At 36.0% G+C, this 13,119-nt stretch overlaps 1 protein-coding gene across 5 annotated transcripts in view; it reads right to left on the bottom strand.

The window, feature by feature from the left end:
- Dh31-R (Diuretic hormone 31 Receptor) overlaps positions 1-13,119 on the bottom strand; it is a 104,081-nt gene that overhangs the window by 80,254 nt on the left and 10,708 nt on the right. For 4 of the 5 annotated variants that reach the window (XM_012279110.2, XM_012279108.2, XM_012279109.2 and 1 more), the window contains exon 2: positions 686-737. In XM_012279110.2, coding sequence (XP_012134500.2) covers positions 686-703 — 18 coding nt within the window. In that variant the 5' untranslated portion in view covers positions 704-737. Of the gene's footprint in view, positions 1-685; positions 738-13,119 lie in introns of those variants that run through there. The other variant, XM_076537218.1, reaches the window with a different exon arrangement.

The following is a 13,119-nucleotide window of genomic DNA, read 5'->3' as shown; positions in this document are numbered from 1 at the left end:
CTCGTTTGCTTCGACATCTTTACGCCGCCTCGCAATCGGAATATCATGCTAACCGTCCGACGTTTCCCGTCAATTCGAATCCCCGCTTAATTCGATAATTCGACTGAAAAAACTCTGATCGCGTCGCTCCATTATCGTTTCACCGTATCGATTTCACGTAATCAGTTTTCATCGACGCATTCAGCTTTTCATCGTTATTTTTACGTTATCGGTGCACGATCTTTGATCGCTGCGCTCTATCGAAAGCAATAAGCAGCTCCGATTCTCCGTAAGCCGCTATTAAAAATTCTGTAGCGATTGTTCGAAGCCGGATCTCTTCATTTAGTATGCTTTCCGTTTTAGATACTCGAGGAAACATTTATTAATAAATTATCGCGTTCGAATCTCCGCTAATATGTACGTCATACGTTACAAGTTAAATTATAAGTTTAATTACGAACCAGTTAGCTCGGACAAAGTAAGCTACAAATTAGAATTCCATGAATACTATTTCGTGCATACTAACCCAGATACGAACCTGATAGTCGTATCAAAATTATATCGCAGTTTCGAAAATTACTGGACCTAACTTCCTATTATGAAATTAATACGTTGTCCGTTAGGAATGCGATCGATAATTAATTTACAAATGAAACCGTTCTAATGTATGGGATTCGATAGATGAGATTTTTAATGAAACACTCACCTCTGTTTGTGCGTCCATATTAACCGGTAGCTCCAGGGACTACGATTCGAGTCTGGGAAAAGAAAAATGCATGGTGAGAATACAAATATTTTGTAATATGTAGGCGAGATAATTTAAGTACATGTGTAATACAGGAAGGATCAATTAAAAAGCAATCTGCTGGACTTTAGACGAGAACACGGTTTATATTTTCTTTAATAAGGGAAATTTATTGGGGAAACGTTGCAGCTAATAATCTTCTTCATGGTTGTATTTGAGCACCGGGTATAATACTAGGTATAATAATAACATTAGGAAAAGATAAAACTAGTAATTAAATGTAATTGCAATGTGTGATATTGTAAGTCTTGAACTTTTCCAGTTCTTAAATCCATCAAATCTCCTGAACTTCTAAAATCCCCAAAGTCTCAAAAACACCCCAAATCCTACAAATCTGAGATATCTTAAGAATTTCAAAACTCCACAACATTGAAAAATTCCCTAAAATCTAAAAAATCCCTAGAATTCCGAAAATCGAAAGAAATCCCTAGAATCTACAAAATGTCTGAAATCCACAAATACCCATATCTCCAAAATAACAAAAATCCCTAAAATCGAAAAAAATCCCTAGATTCTAAAAAATCCCCAAAATCCAAAAAAATCGCCAAATCGAAAAAATTTCTAAAATCCACAAATTTCAAAAATAACAAAAATCCTTAAAATCGAAAAAAATCCCTAGATTCTAAAAAATCCCCAAAATCCAAAAAAATCCCTAAATCTAAAAAATTTCTAAAATCCACAAATCTCCAAATTTCAAAAATTACAAAAATTCATGAAATCTAAAAAAATCCCCCAAAATCTAAAAAATCCCTAAAATTCCAAATTCGAAAAAAACAAAACTCCCCATATTTCAAAAGTTGTAAAAAGTCCTTAAAATCCTCAAATTTCAAAAATCCCCAAAAATTAAAAAGTCCCTAGAATCTCCAAATTTGAAAAATCTCCAAAAATCCCGAAAGTCCCTAGAATCCCCAAATTACAAAAATCCCCCAAGATTAAGAAAGTCCCTAGAATCCTGAAATTTGAAAAATCCCCAAAATCCAAAAAGTCCCTAGAATCCCCAAATTACAAAAATCCCCAAAAATAAAAAAAGTTCGTAAAATCCATAAAATCCCTGAAATCCCCAAAAATAAAAAAAGTCCCTAAAATCCCCCAAAATAAAAGAGTACCTAAAATCCCCAAAATCCGAAACTGTCGAAATCCCAAAAATTCCCAGCTTCCCAAAATTTCCGAATCCTCGCACAAACCTTAGAACATCGCCGATCGATAAGAAAGCAAAAAATGACGTTTCGCGTGAACGAATAAAAAGAGCAGTAATTAGAAGGGTTGCTTAATTAAGCAACATGCACGTTCATTAACGATGCTTTCCGAAGCGTAAAGACAAACCAGAACAGTACTCGATGTCGTTTCTTGACTCGCGTTTATTAGCGCTGTTATCCTTGGCATTAACGTTAATACGCACACACGTATGCCAGTCGATGAAATTATCAAAGTCAAGCAGTTGCGTCGAAATTTAATCAAACTTCCAAGTGTTCGCTGAAATTACATCGCATTGTTGCTCTCAAAGTACATTACGTTTAAGCGCTCCATCGATTTCGACGTCGACAGAAAATTGTGACTCGAGAATAAAATTTGTTTAACGATGATGCTTCCTGTTTCCGCTCCTTTCGCTTCCTTTCGCACTCACTGCCTCTTACATATTTTACATCGCGCAGAAATTTATTTTAGAGAACACATTTATTATATTTAATAACGACGGAACATTATATTTAACGATTTATTCGTTAAACTTGTGAGATTTATTAGCTGAAATGAATTTATGATATCGGTTAATTGAAACGGCCGAATGTAGACATGTATTGATTTAATCGGATTTATGACAGACGCTAATTAAGGATTTTTAACAGAAATTAGTTGGAATGAAAGATGGGAGTGAGCTATTTTTTGTGGAGGTTTAGAAAATCATAGCGAGGCTTTCATTAATATTAGCTGTGGAAAACAGGTGATTATAAAGAGCAATGGATCAATACTAAATTCATGCATTATTCCTTGAGGAATTTCAACTGGCGTATCTCGATGCGAAGGGCAATGAATAATGGAACTCGACCATTACAGAAATGATGATTAATCGATGCGAAAATTCGTGAAATCTGACATTTTTCAATCCGCAAACTTCGAAATTCTATTATGCATACAGGTTCTGCAGATCGGGGGTTCGAAGATCGTTCGTTTCTACGTTTCAAAGTATACGGATCTCTGGGTTTATAAAATTTCAAGTTCACACTTCTTTGAGTTCGTAAATGTACAGGTCTTTGAATTTTTTAATTTCGAGGTGAACAAATTTCCAAAATCAAAAATATTACAATCTCTGAATAGGAAGATCAGAAAATTTTGTATTTGAAAAATATTTAAACTTTGAATATTTAAATTCAAAACCTCCAAATTTTCAAATGAGAATTTCCAAATTAAAATAGAATCCTGAGTATCTAAATTCCACAAACTCCAAATTTACAAATAAAAAATTACCAAATCTCCAAATTAAAAATATCCAAATCCTTAATGACTAGATCTGAAAATTCCCAAATTTCCAAATTAAAAAATAACTAAATCCTGAATATCTAAATTTCCAAATTAAAAAATATCAAAACCAAGAATGTCCCCAAATTAAAAATTCCCAGATCTTTAAATAAAAAATCTCCAAATTTCCAAATTAAAAAATATTCAAACTCGGAATGTCCCCAAATTAAAAATCCCCAAATCTCCAAATGACAAATTTCCAAATCTCCAAATAGAAAAATATCAAAACTCGGAATATCCCCAAATTAAAAATTCCCAGATCTCTAAAAAAAAAATCTCCAAATTTCCAAATTAAAACATATTCAAACCCGGAATGTCCCCAAATTAAAAATCCCCAAATCTCTAAATAAAAAATCTCCAAATTTCCAAATAGAAAAATATCAAAACTCGGAGTGTCCCCAAACTAAAAATCCCCAGATCTCTAAATAAAAAATCTCCAAATTTCCAAATTAAAAAATATCAAAACTCGGAATATCCCCAAATTAAAAATTCCCAGATCTCTAAATAAAAAATCTCCAAATTTCCAAATTAAAAAATATTCAAACTCGGAATGTCCCCAAATTAAAAATCCCCAAATCTCCAAATGACAAATTTCCAAATCTCCAAATAAAAAAATATCAAAACTCGGAATGTCCCCAAATTAAAAATCCCCAAATCTCCAAACTCAAAAATCCCCAAAATCCTTAACATCTAAATCCAAAGTCCCCAAAATTCCAATTCATAAATTTCCGAAATAAAAACAACCCAAATCCAGAATATCCCCAGAATAAAAATCCCCAAATTCCCAAACACCCAAATCCCTAAACGATAAACCCGTCACTCGCACCAACCGATCAAGAAGAATTGCCAAAAATGAAATCTGTCAGAACGTTCCATTAACCCCGTAACAATGATCAATTTCTCTGCGAATGTGTCAGCAATAGTGCAGCTATCGAGGGCGTCAAAAAGCATCGAGAGCCAGTGACAACTCGATGGAAAATCGTTGTAGCGACACGTTTCACTAGCAGCAACACGGTGCATTGGAGTTCGAAAAACAAAAGAGAAAAAAGGAAATATTTATCCGAGCGAGGAGGATAGGTAGCTGGTTGCGAAGCGGTGATGAATGGCGGATCGGTGTCGGAAAATTGTGGCCGGTAGTTGATTCCTCGGCAACTGGCCGAGAGCCAAAAACATCGAGCCGCCAAACCTTAATGTTTCCAGCGAAACTGTTTTCTTTTCACCGTGCGCTTGAAACCGAACACCGTTTCGGCACGGACGTGATTTCTCTCCTCTATTCCGATTCACGGCAACACGTGCTTCGTCTTCTAATCGTGATTGCACATTTTTCTTTCCGTTCGAAAATCTGTTCGCTTTCGAGAATGGGGATTTTTGGAGTTCGGATTTGGGGATTTAGGGATTTAGGGATTCTAGGGTTTGCAGATTTGGGGATTTTTGTGTGAGTTTGAGAGATTTGCAGATTTGGAAATTGAGAGATTGGGAATTTGAGACATGTGGAGTTTGAGAGATTTGGAGATTGAGAGATTGGGAATTTGAGATATTGGAAATTTGAGAGATTTGGAATTTTAGAGATTTGGAATTTGAGAGATTGGGAATTTGAGAGATTGGGAATTTGAGAGATTGGGAATTTGAGAGATTTGGAGATTGAGAGATGTGGAGTTGGAGAGATTTAGACATTGAGAGATTTGGAGATTGAGAGATTGGGAATTTGAGAGATTTGGAATTTGAGAGATTTGGAATTTGAGAGATTTGGAATTTGAGAGATTTGGAACTTGAGAGATTTGGAATTTGAGAGATTGGGAATTTGAGAGATTTGGAATTTGAGAGATTTGGAGATTGAGAGATGTGGAGTTTGAGAGATTTAGACATTGAGAGATTTGGAGATTGAGAGATTGGGAATTTGAGATATTGGAAATTTGAGAAATTTGGAATTTGAGAGATTTGGAATTTGAGAGATTGGGAATTTGAGAGATTTGGAGATTGAGAGGTTTGGAGTTTGAGAGATTTGGAATTTGAGAGATTGGAAATTTGAGAGATTGGGAATTTGAGAGATTTGGAATTTGAGAGATTTGGAATTTGAGAGATTGGGAATTTGAGAGATTGGGAATTTGAGAGATTTGGAATTTGAGAGATTGGGAATTTGAGAGATTTGGAATTTGAGAGATTTGGAATTTGAGAGATTTGGAATTTGAGAGATTGGGAATTTGAGAGATTGGGAATTTGAGAGATTGGGAATTTGAGAGATTGGGAATTTGAGAGATTTGGAATTTGAGAGATTTGGAATTTGAGAGATTGGGAATTTGAGAGATTGGGAATTTGAGAGATTTGGAGATTGAGAGGTTTGGAATTTGAGAGATTTGGAATTTGAGAGATTTGGAGATTGAGAGATTGGGAATTTGAGAGATTTGGAATTTGAGAGATTTGGAATTTGAGAGATTTGGAGATTGAGAGATTGGGAATTTGAGAGATTTGGAATTTGAGAGATTTGGAATTTGAGAGATTTGGAATTTGAGAGATTGGAAATTTGAGAGATTGGGAATTTGAGAGATTTGGAATTTGAGAGATTTGGAATTTGAGAGATGTGGAGTTTGAGAGATTTAGACATTGAGAGATTTGGAGATTGAGAGATTGGGAATTTGAGAGATTGGGAATTTGAGAGATTTGGAGATTGAGAGATGTGGAGTTTGAGAGATTTGGAGATTGAGAGGTTTGGAGTTTGAGAGATTTGGAGTTTGAGAGATTTGGAGATTGAGAGATTTGGTGTTACAGAGATTTGGAGTTTGAGAGATTTGGTGTTTGACAGATTTTTAGTTTGACAGATTTGGAGTTAGACAGATTGAGAGTTTGACAGATTTGTAGTTTGACAGATTTGGAGTTTGAGAGATTTTAAGATTGAGATTTTGAGATTTACAAGTTGGGAGATTTAGAAATTTGAAAATTTGCCACTTTGAAACACTAGAATATCAGTACATAAAACTCAAAAGCTATTGAATTTACACATTTAAATATTACCCAAAAGTAGTCAAAATTTCGTATGCTTTCGAAAAACATGTATTTATTAAAGAAATCTTAAATGCTAATCAGCAAAATAATTTCCATTATTTTCTAAAGCTTTTTGTTAGCGTAGAGGCAATTGTTCAATTCCCTTTCTAAAAAAGTTCTTCAATTTTTCATTGAAAATCCTTAAAGTCATCGAAGAAATTTTGATTACTTTTCGGTACCCCTAATATTTCATAATTTGCCTTGTACATTTAAATATTTGATAATTTGCCAATCTGAAAGTACAAAATAGCAACGGAATAATGAAACGTCGATAGAGCATACATCAGAGTAATTCGTGTGATTGTTCGTGCAAACAATCGCATAAACAAACGGCCATATATTATTAGAAGCGTCGAGGGGTAAAACGCATCAGCTGCACCTGAACGGTTCTCGCTAACAAAAAACACTCGACGGTTTAGGAAGTGGCCCATTCATACCAAAATATTCGAATTTAGCGCACTTCCGACTCTCAGCTATAACAGCATTCTTTTCCGCCGTCCTTTATTCTGCAGTCTTATAATATTATCAAAAATTGCAAATTAAAAATGTGAACCATAAATGAAATATTTATAAATCAAACACAAACGAGGTTACCAATTTTACTTCGAACTTCAACGAAACTTTTTACAGGGCCACTAATTCTGTTACTGAAAGTTCGAAACTGGAAGACTTTCGCTTTAAAGATGTTACCGGTATCGCAATTTTTCCGTGAACTTGTATTCGCTGAAATTTCCGAGGGAAGCCTTAAATTTTGTGGAAGATCGTGCTGTACGAAATTTACCGATGAAGCCCTCCGAAATGAAACAGCGTTTATTAAATCCCCGACGAAGGAGTCTGTGACTTGTAAAAGCGAGTTATTCGTATAAAATTCCTCTCGCTGCACGCCCGCTTTCGCATTTCTGTCCCAGCTAGTCGAATCGATCCGTTTATTACTCAGCACTTATGTGCCCGCACATATTCACCTTTGGCTATCCAGCTTCTGATATCGTGACATTTTTTTATGCCGATCCTAACAAGGGGTTAACGATCTTTTGATACTTTGACATCGAACGCTCAGAAAGTTCTCTGGAGAATATCGAACATTTAATAATAGCGTGCAGTTGTCCTGTTAATAATATCGGAATGAAAATGATGATAAAAGGGATGGTATTTTACAAACTTTCGCTTCATCGAACCGAAGAATGTTATATCGTGCAATAAAGAGAATTCCGAAAGGACGATCATGGTCAGTGGGCAAACATTTACCAAGGATACAATATTGGATGTCTTGGGAGAGTTTCATAAACAGTTTCATTAGCATAAATTAATTTACGTTAGGAATCGAACGTATTTTAGCGTCTAATACTGACTTTAGGAACACCGCTAATTAATTACGTTCTTTTTAATCTCACTAGATTCACAGACATCAAGATCAGAAAATTCCTAGGTCCCGAAGTCCCTAGTATTAAAAAATCCCTAAATTGCAAAAATCTCAGCATCCAAACAATCTCTAGATCCCGAAATCCCTATATTTCAAAATTCCTAGATTCCAAAATATCCCTAGATCCCGAAATTCCAATATTCCGAAATCCCTAGATTCCCAAAAATCCCTAGATCCTGAAAACCCTAGATTCTAAAATATCCCTAGCTCCCGAAATTCAAATATTTCAAAATATCCCTAGATCCCGAAATCCCAATATTTCAAAATTCCTAGATTCCCAAAAACCCTAGATCCCGAAATCCCAATATTTCAAAATCCCTAGATTCCCAAAAACCCTAGATCCCAAAATTCCAATATTTCAAAATCCCCAGATTTCCAAAAATCCCTAGATTCCAAAATATCCCTAGATCCCGAAATCCCAATATTTCAAAATCCCTAGATTCCCAAAAACCCTAGATCCCGAAATTCCAATATTTCAAAATCCCCAGATTTCCAAAAATCCCTAGATTCCCAAATCCCAATATTTAAAAATCCCTAGATTCCAAAATATCCCTAGATACCGAAATCCAAATATTTCAAAATCCCTAGATTCCAGAATATCCCTCGATTCCAAAATATCCCTAGATCCCGAAATCCAAATATTTCAAAATCCCTAGATCCTGAAATCCCTAGATTCCAGAATATCCCTAGATCCCGAAATCCCTCGATTCCAAAATATCCCTAGATTCCGAAATCCCTAGATTCCAGAATATCCCTAGATCCCGAAATCCCTAGATACCACAATATTCCTAGATCCCGAAATCCCTAGATTCCAAAATATCCCCAGATCCAGAAATCCCTAGATTCCAAAATCCCTATATTTCAAAATATCCCTAAAAACCTACAAATCCCCAAATCCCTAGATCCCAAAATCCGTAAATATCGTAGTTCCGAAATCCCTAGTTTTCTTTCCTAGGCCTCCAATTTCGTGAACTATGCAAAAATATTCGAATCGTAAAAAATCACTAAAAATCGCCGACCGAAAAATTAGTTACCGTTAGATCGGCAACTATGCCCCAGGGAAATTTTCTTCTGAACTGTAGCCGAGCGATCAGGGAAATTTAAATTCATATTATGCTATCATGATCCCCTTGGAAGAAAAACTCCCGGGATTTAAATTAATCTTTTAGTCTGTCGTCTTGATTACGACGGTGGTTTGCCTTTAGATTCCGGTGGAGCGGAAAATCATTTTTCATTCGACGTTTTGGCGGGAATAAACGGCCCCTTCAACTTTATAAGCTGCTCGGAATACTCTGTACGCGCAATATGCTGGATTCGTTACAGCAGCGAATGCAAATTGCCGTACGAAGTTGTAAGGCGATTATTTGTTTAACGCAAGCAATACTTACGGTGCCATTAATTAAATTGTTCGACGGATCTCGACTGAAATTAACCCGATTAACCGCCTTCTGCAACTACCCTCGATTACTTGTTAACGGGTGCATTTAATTAGCACAATTCTGCCGCTGTTTGCTGCTACTTAAACTCGTTGCATTCGAAGAAGCTTGCGTAGAAACTTCCTACTCTGTTTGGTAAACTGTGTAATCGTCACCGTATGAAAATTCGCAACCTTTCCGGCGAAAAGAAGTTAAGCTTCTTTACTTTATGGCTTCGATCACTCGACACGACGGACTTTATAATTTCGCCGGCTACTTTAATAACCGCCTTCTTGGGACGCCGCCAGTTAAACACCTGCTGCTTCGAAACGCATCAAGTACTTGTACAAATATAATAATTGTTGTTACTTAACACTTGCACAAATAAGGAACAGTTTGATCGATTTAAAAAGCGCCTCGAATCAGGTACATTAACATAATATCGAGCTAATAAAATTTATGGACCGAGCACGTTTATCCGAAGATACATCGAATTGAAAATCAATGTTTACCTGGCAGCAGGATAAAACATACGTCGTTTTATTATTTCAGCTGCGGCGGAGCAACATCCACGATGTAATTCGCGGATTTATCGTGGCATGAACAAGTTCGAGATGCATTTTACCGGGCAACAGCGCGTTTAATTCGCTATCCCTTTGATCATCCAACGTGTCTTTCGTAATTGATAAACTAGAAATTTCCCTGAAATCATTCGCGTTCCCGAGAATACTTTAACGGATATTCGATGTAATACACAAGTAAAATTTAATCAATTATATCGATTCAGGTTACAATGTTAGAATGCTTTTTACGGAATTATTAAATACGTCAATAAATTTGATATCCGATAAAAAAATAGAGACAGCGTGGAAATTGCTGGTGGTCGTTAAAAAAATTGTTCGAATTCCGACAGTAACGCATTTATCTCCGAGGACGATTTTTCCAGAAAAACGAATCATTTATGGCGACACGAACGCGTTTTTCCCGCAATTTTTCACACGCCGTCGCGGAATATATAATGCATCGAATGCAATTAAAAGTGAAAAAGTATAATTATGCGTGCAGGTATAGCAACGTAAAATGGAGTACATGTTCTGTGTATTGTTTTTAATAAATAACTCGACCAACGTCGACCGAACGTTATTTTATTTCGTTGTTGCAGCGAACTTGAGCTTTTTTGTATTTTTTTTTCAATATTCGCAGTCGAACCGCGTACGCGAGCTGAGAATTTCGCGCACATGAAAGCCGCAATTTCTCGAAACACGTTGTTTGCTTGTTCTCGACTTTGTTACCGAATTATTGTCGAGTGACGCGCGCAATTACCTCGATTCTTTTCGTACTCGTTTGCGCAAACATAAATTCACAACTTTCGCCGCGTTTATTTCTCGCCCGATGCTAGCAACTCGGGACGCTGCGCTTAATAGAGTCGAAATGATTTCAATTACGCGAATACTTCGGGAGCGTTCTATAAAATTATTCAATCCGCCATAGAATACGCTTTCTGCGAGAAAATTTCATAATTACTTATTCAATTCATGGAGCCTGAAAATAGCAAATTGTGTGTTTATAAAATCGTTATGAATTTAGTCATTAATTTCGGTAAACTCGGATAATTTTGTAAGTCTTTTAGAAAATTTACGTACAATAGTTTACATTCTTGTTATATTCTTCCTTGATCATTAAATCCCAATATCTTTAGACTCCTACATCCCTAGATGACTCGATTCATAAATCCCTATACAGTGTAATATCTCTAGATCCTTAATTCCCTATGCAGTCGAATATCCTTAGAGTCTTAGAACCCAATGTCACCAGATGCTAGTTGGGGGAATCACCCTATGTTCCTAGATATCCAAATCACTATATCCCTAGATTCTCCAATCTCTACATGTTTCAATCCTAAACTGCCGAAATCTCTAGATTCCAAAAATCGCCAGACTGCAAATATCCCTGGATTTATCAGAATTTTCCATTTTCGAAAAAATCCCTAGATTCGAAAAAATCACTAGATCCCAAAATATCAATACGCAAAGTCACCAGATCCCAGAATCGCTATTAAAAAATCCCTAAATTCGACGAAAATCCCCATTTTCGAAAAAATCCCTAGATTCGAAAAAATCACTAGACTCCAAAATTCCAATATACAAAGTCAGCAGATTCCAAAATCGCTATTAAAAAATCCCCATTTTCGAAAAAATCCCTAGATTCGAAAAAATCACTAGACTCCAAAATCCCAATATACAAAGTCACCAGATTCCAAAATCGCTATTAAAAAATCCGTAAATTCGACGAAAATCGCCATTTTCAAAAAAATCCCTAGATTCGAAAAAATCACTAGGCTCCAAAATCCCAATATACAAAGTCACCAGATTCCAAAATCGCTATTAAAAAATCCGTAAATTCGACGAAAATCGCCATTTTCAAAAAAATCCCTAGATTCGAAAAAATCACTAGGCTCCAAAATTCCAATATACAAAGTCACCAGATCCCAAAATTGTTATTAAAAAATTTCTCAATTTGAAGAAAATCCCCAGTTTCGAAAAAATCCCTAGATTCGAAAAAATCACTACACTCCAAAATTCCAATATACAAAGTCACCAGATCCCCAAATCGCTATTAAAAAATCCCTAAATACGAAAAAATCTCCATTTTCGAAAAAATCACTAGATCCCGAAATCCTAATATACAGAGTCACCAGAACCCAAAATCGCTATCTAAAAATCCCCAGATCAAAAAAACCCGAATTCCCTAGATCCCTAGGTCCTGAAATTCCTAAATTCCCAAATCTCTAAACTTGTGAATCTCTAAAATTCCCAAATTGCACAAAATTCCTAGATGCCTCAAGTCCCTAAATTTCGAAATTTTCTCGCTGTTGATCCAAGGTAGATTCTGTTGCGTTGCATCCAAGTATAGACACACTTGATTTCTAAAATCGGCTAAAGGAAACAAACTGGAAAAGCACAGCCCACCGTCTTCATTCGTACAATGCTCCTTTCACGAAAAATAGACAAGAGCAAGTCTATTGACTGGCTAATGAATCGCGATTGTTTGCTTTCGGCGATCCTCAACGACATCTTTCTTATTTGCTTATCGTTGCTCTAAGTTGTTTTCATCCTACGCGAAAATATCTTTTTCGCAAGGATTTTAGAACAATACGTTTCAGCAAGCTATTACTTCGTAACGTTTTAAAATAACTATAAATTTTATCGAAGCCTCTCCATTAACGCAATTATCTGAACCGAGAGATGCATTTTATCGACGCATCTAAATTGAAAATCCTCGATTGAGTCTGGCCATTATTAAAATATGAAATCGATCGCACGCACTCTGCGCTTTTTACCTCGCGTTAAAAGTTATCACGAAATAGTAAATTGCACGATGTAACGGCCATTCGAAAAAGTTATTTCTACGATAATTCCTGCGGTGTAAACTGGAATAACGTTCGAGGATCAACTGCGATTATTTCGAAACATTGCAATATATTCGGAATGTCGAAGAGAAATAAAAGCTGGTTTTTAGTTCGAATTAGATTATCGGAAATATTGCGACATATTCGAAATGTCAGTATTTACTTAGAATTAGTGTTTTAAATTAGATTCTTAACAGAACGCAAATGGCAGCGGAATTTATGTCGCAGCGGAGTTGCAAAATATGGATTTATGGCAGTCTTCAATGCTCCGCGATGCTTTTTCCGTGTCGAAAGATCGCGCACATTATACAAGGAGTACCTGCAAAGCATACTTCATAAAATATTGCACGTGTTCCACGTATCTATGCGCAGCGTTCTCCCATCGTGGCCGAAATACCTGTCAATTTTAACGATTTTTTAAAATAACACCGTTCCCCAAAAAATATTGTATAAAAATAGTCGGAAACAAGTTGGCACGACGGGTGGCATCATTTATTTTGCGGCAGGATAGTGGCCGGATGTTCCATAAAAGATGCGG

This window comes from Megachile rotundata, chromosome 11, assembly GCF_050947335.1.
Source record: "Megachile rotundata isolate GNS110a chromosome 11, iyMegRotu1, whole genome shotgun sequence".
Classification (NCBI taxonomy): Eukaryota; Metazoa; Arthropoda; class Insecta; order Hymenoptera; family Megachilidae; genus Megachile; species Megachile rotundata.
This window is presented reverse-complemented; position numbering and strand designations above follow the sequence as displayed.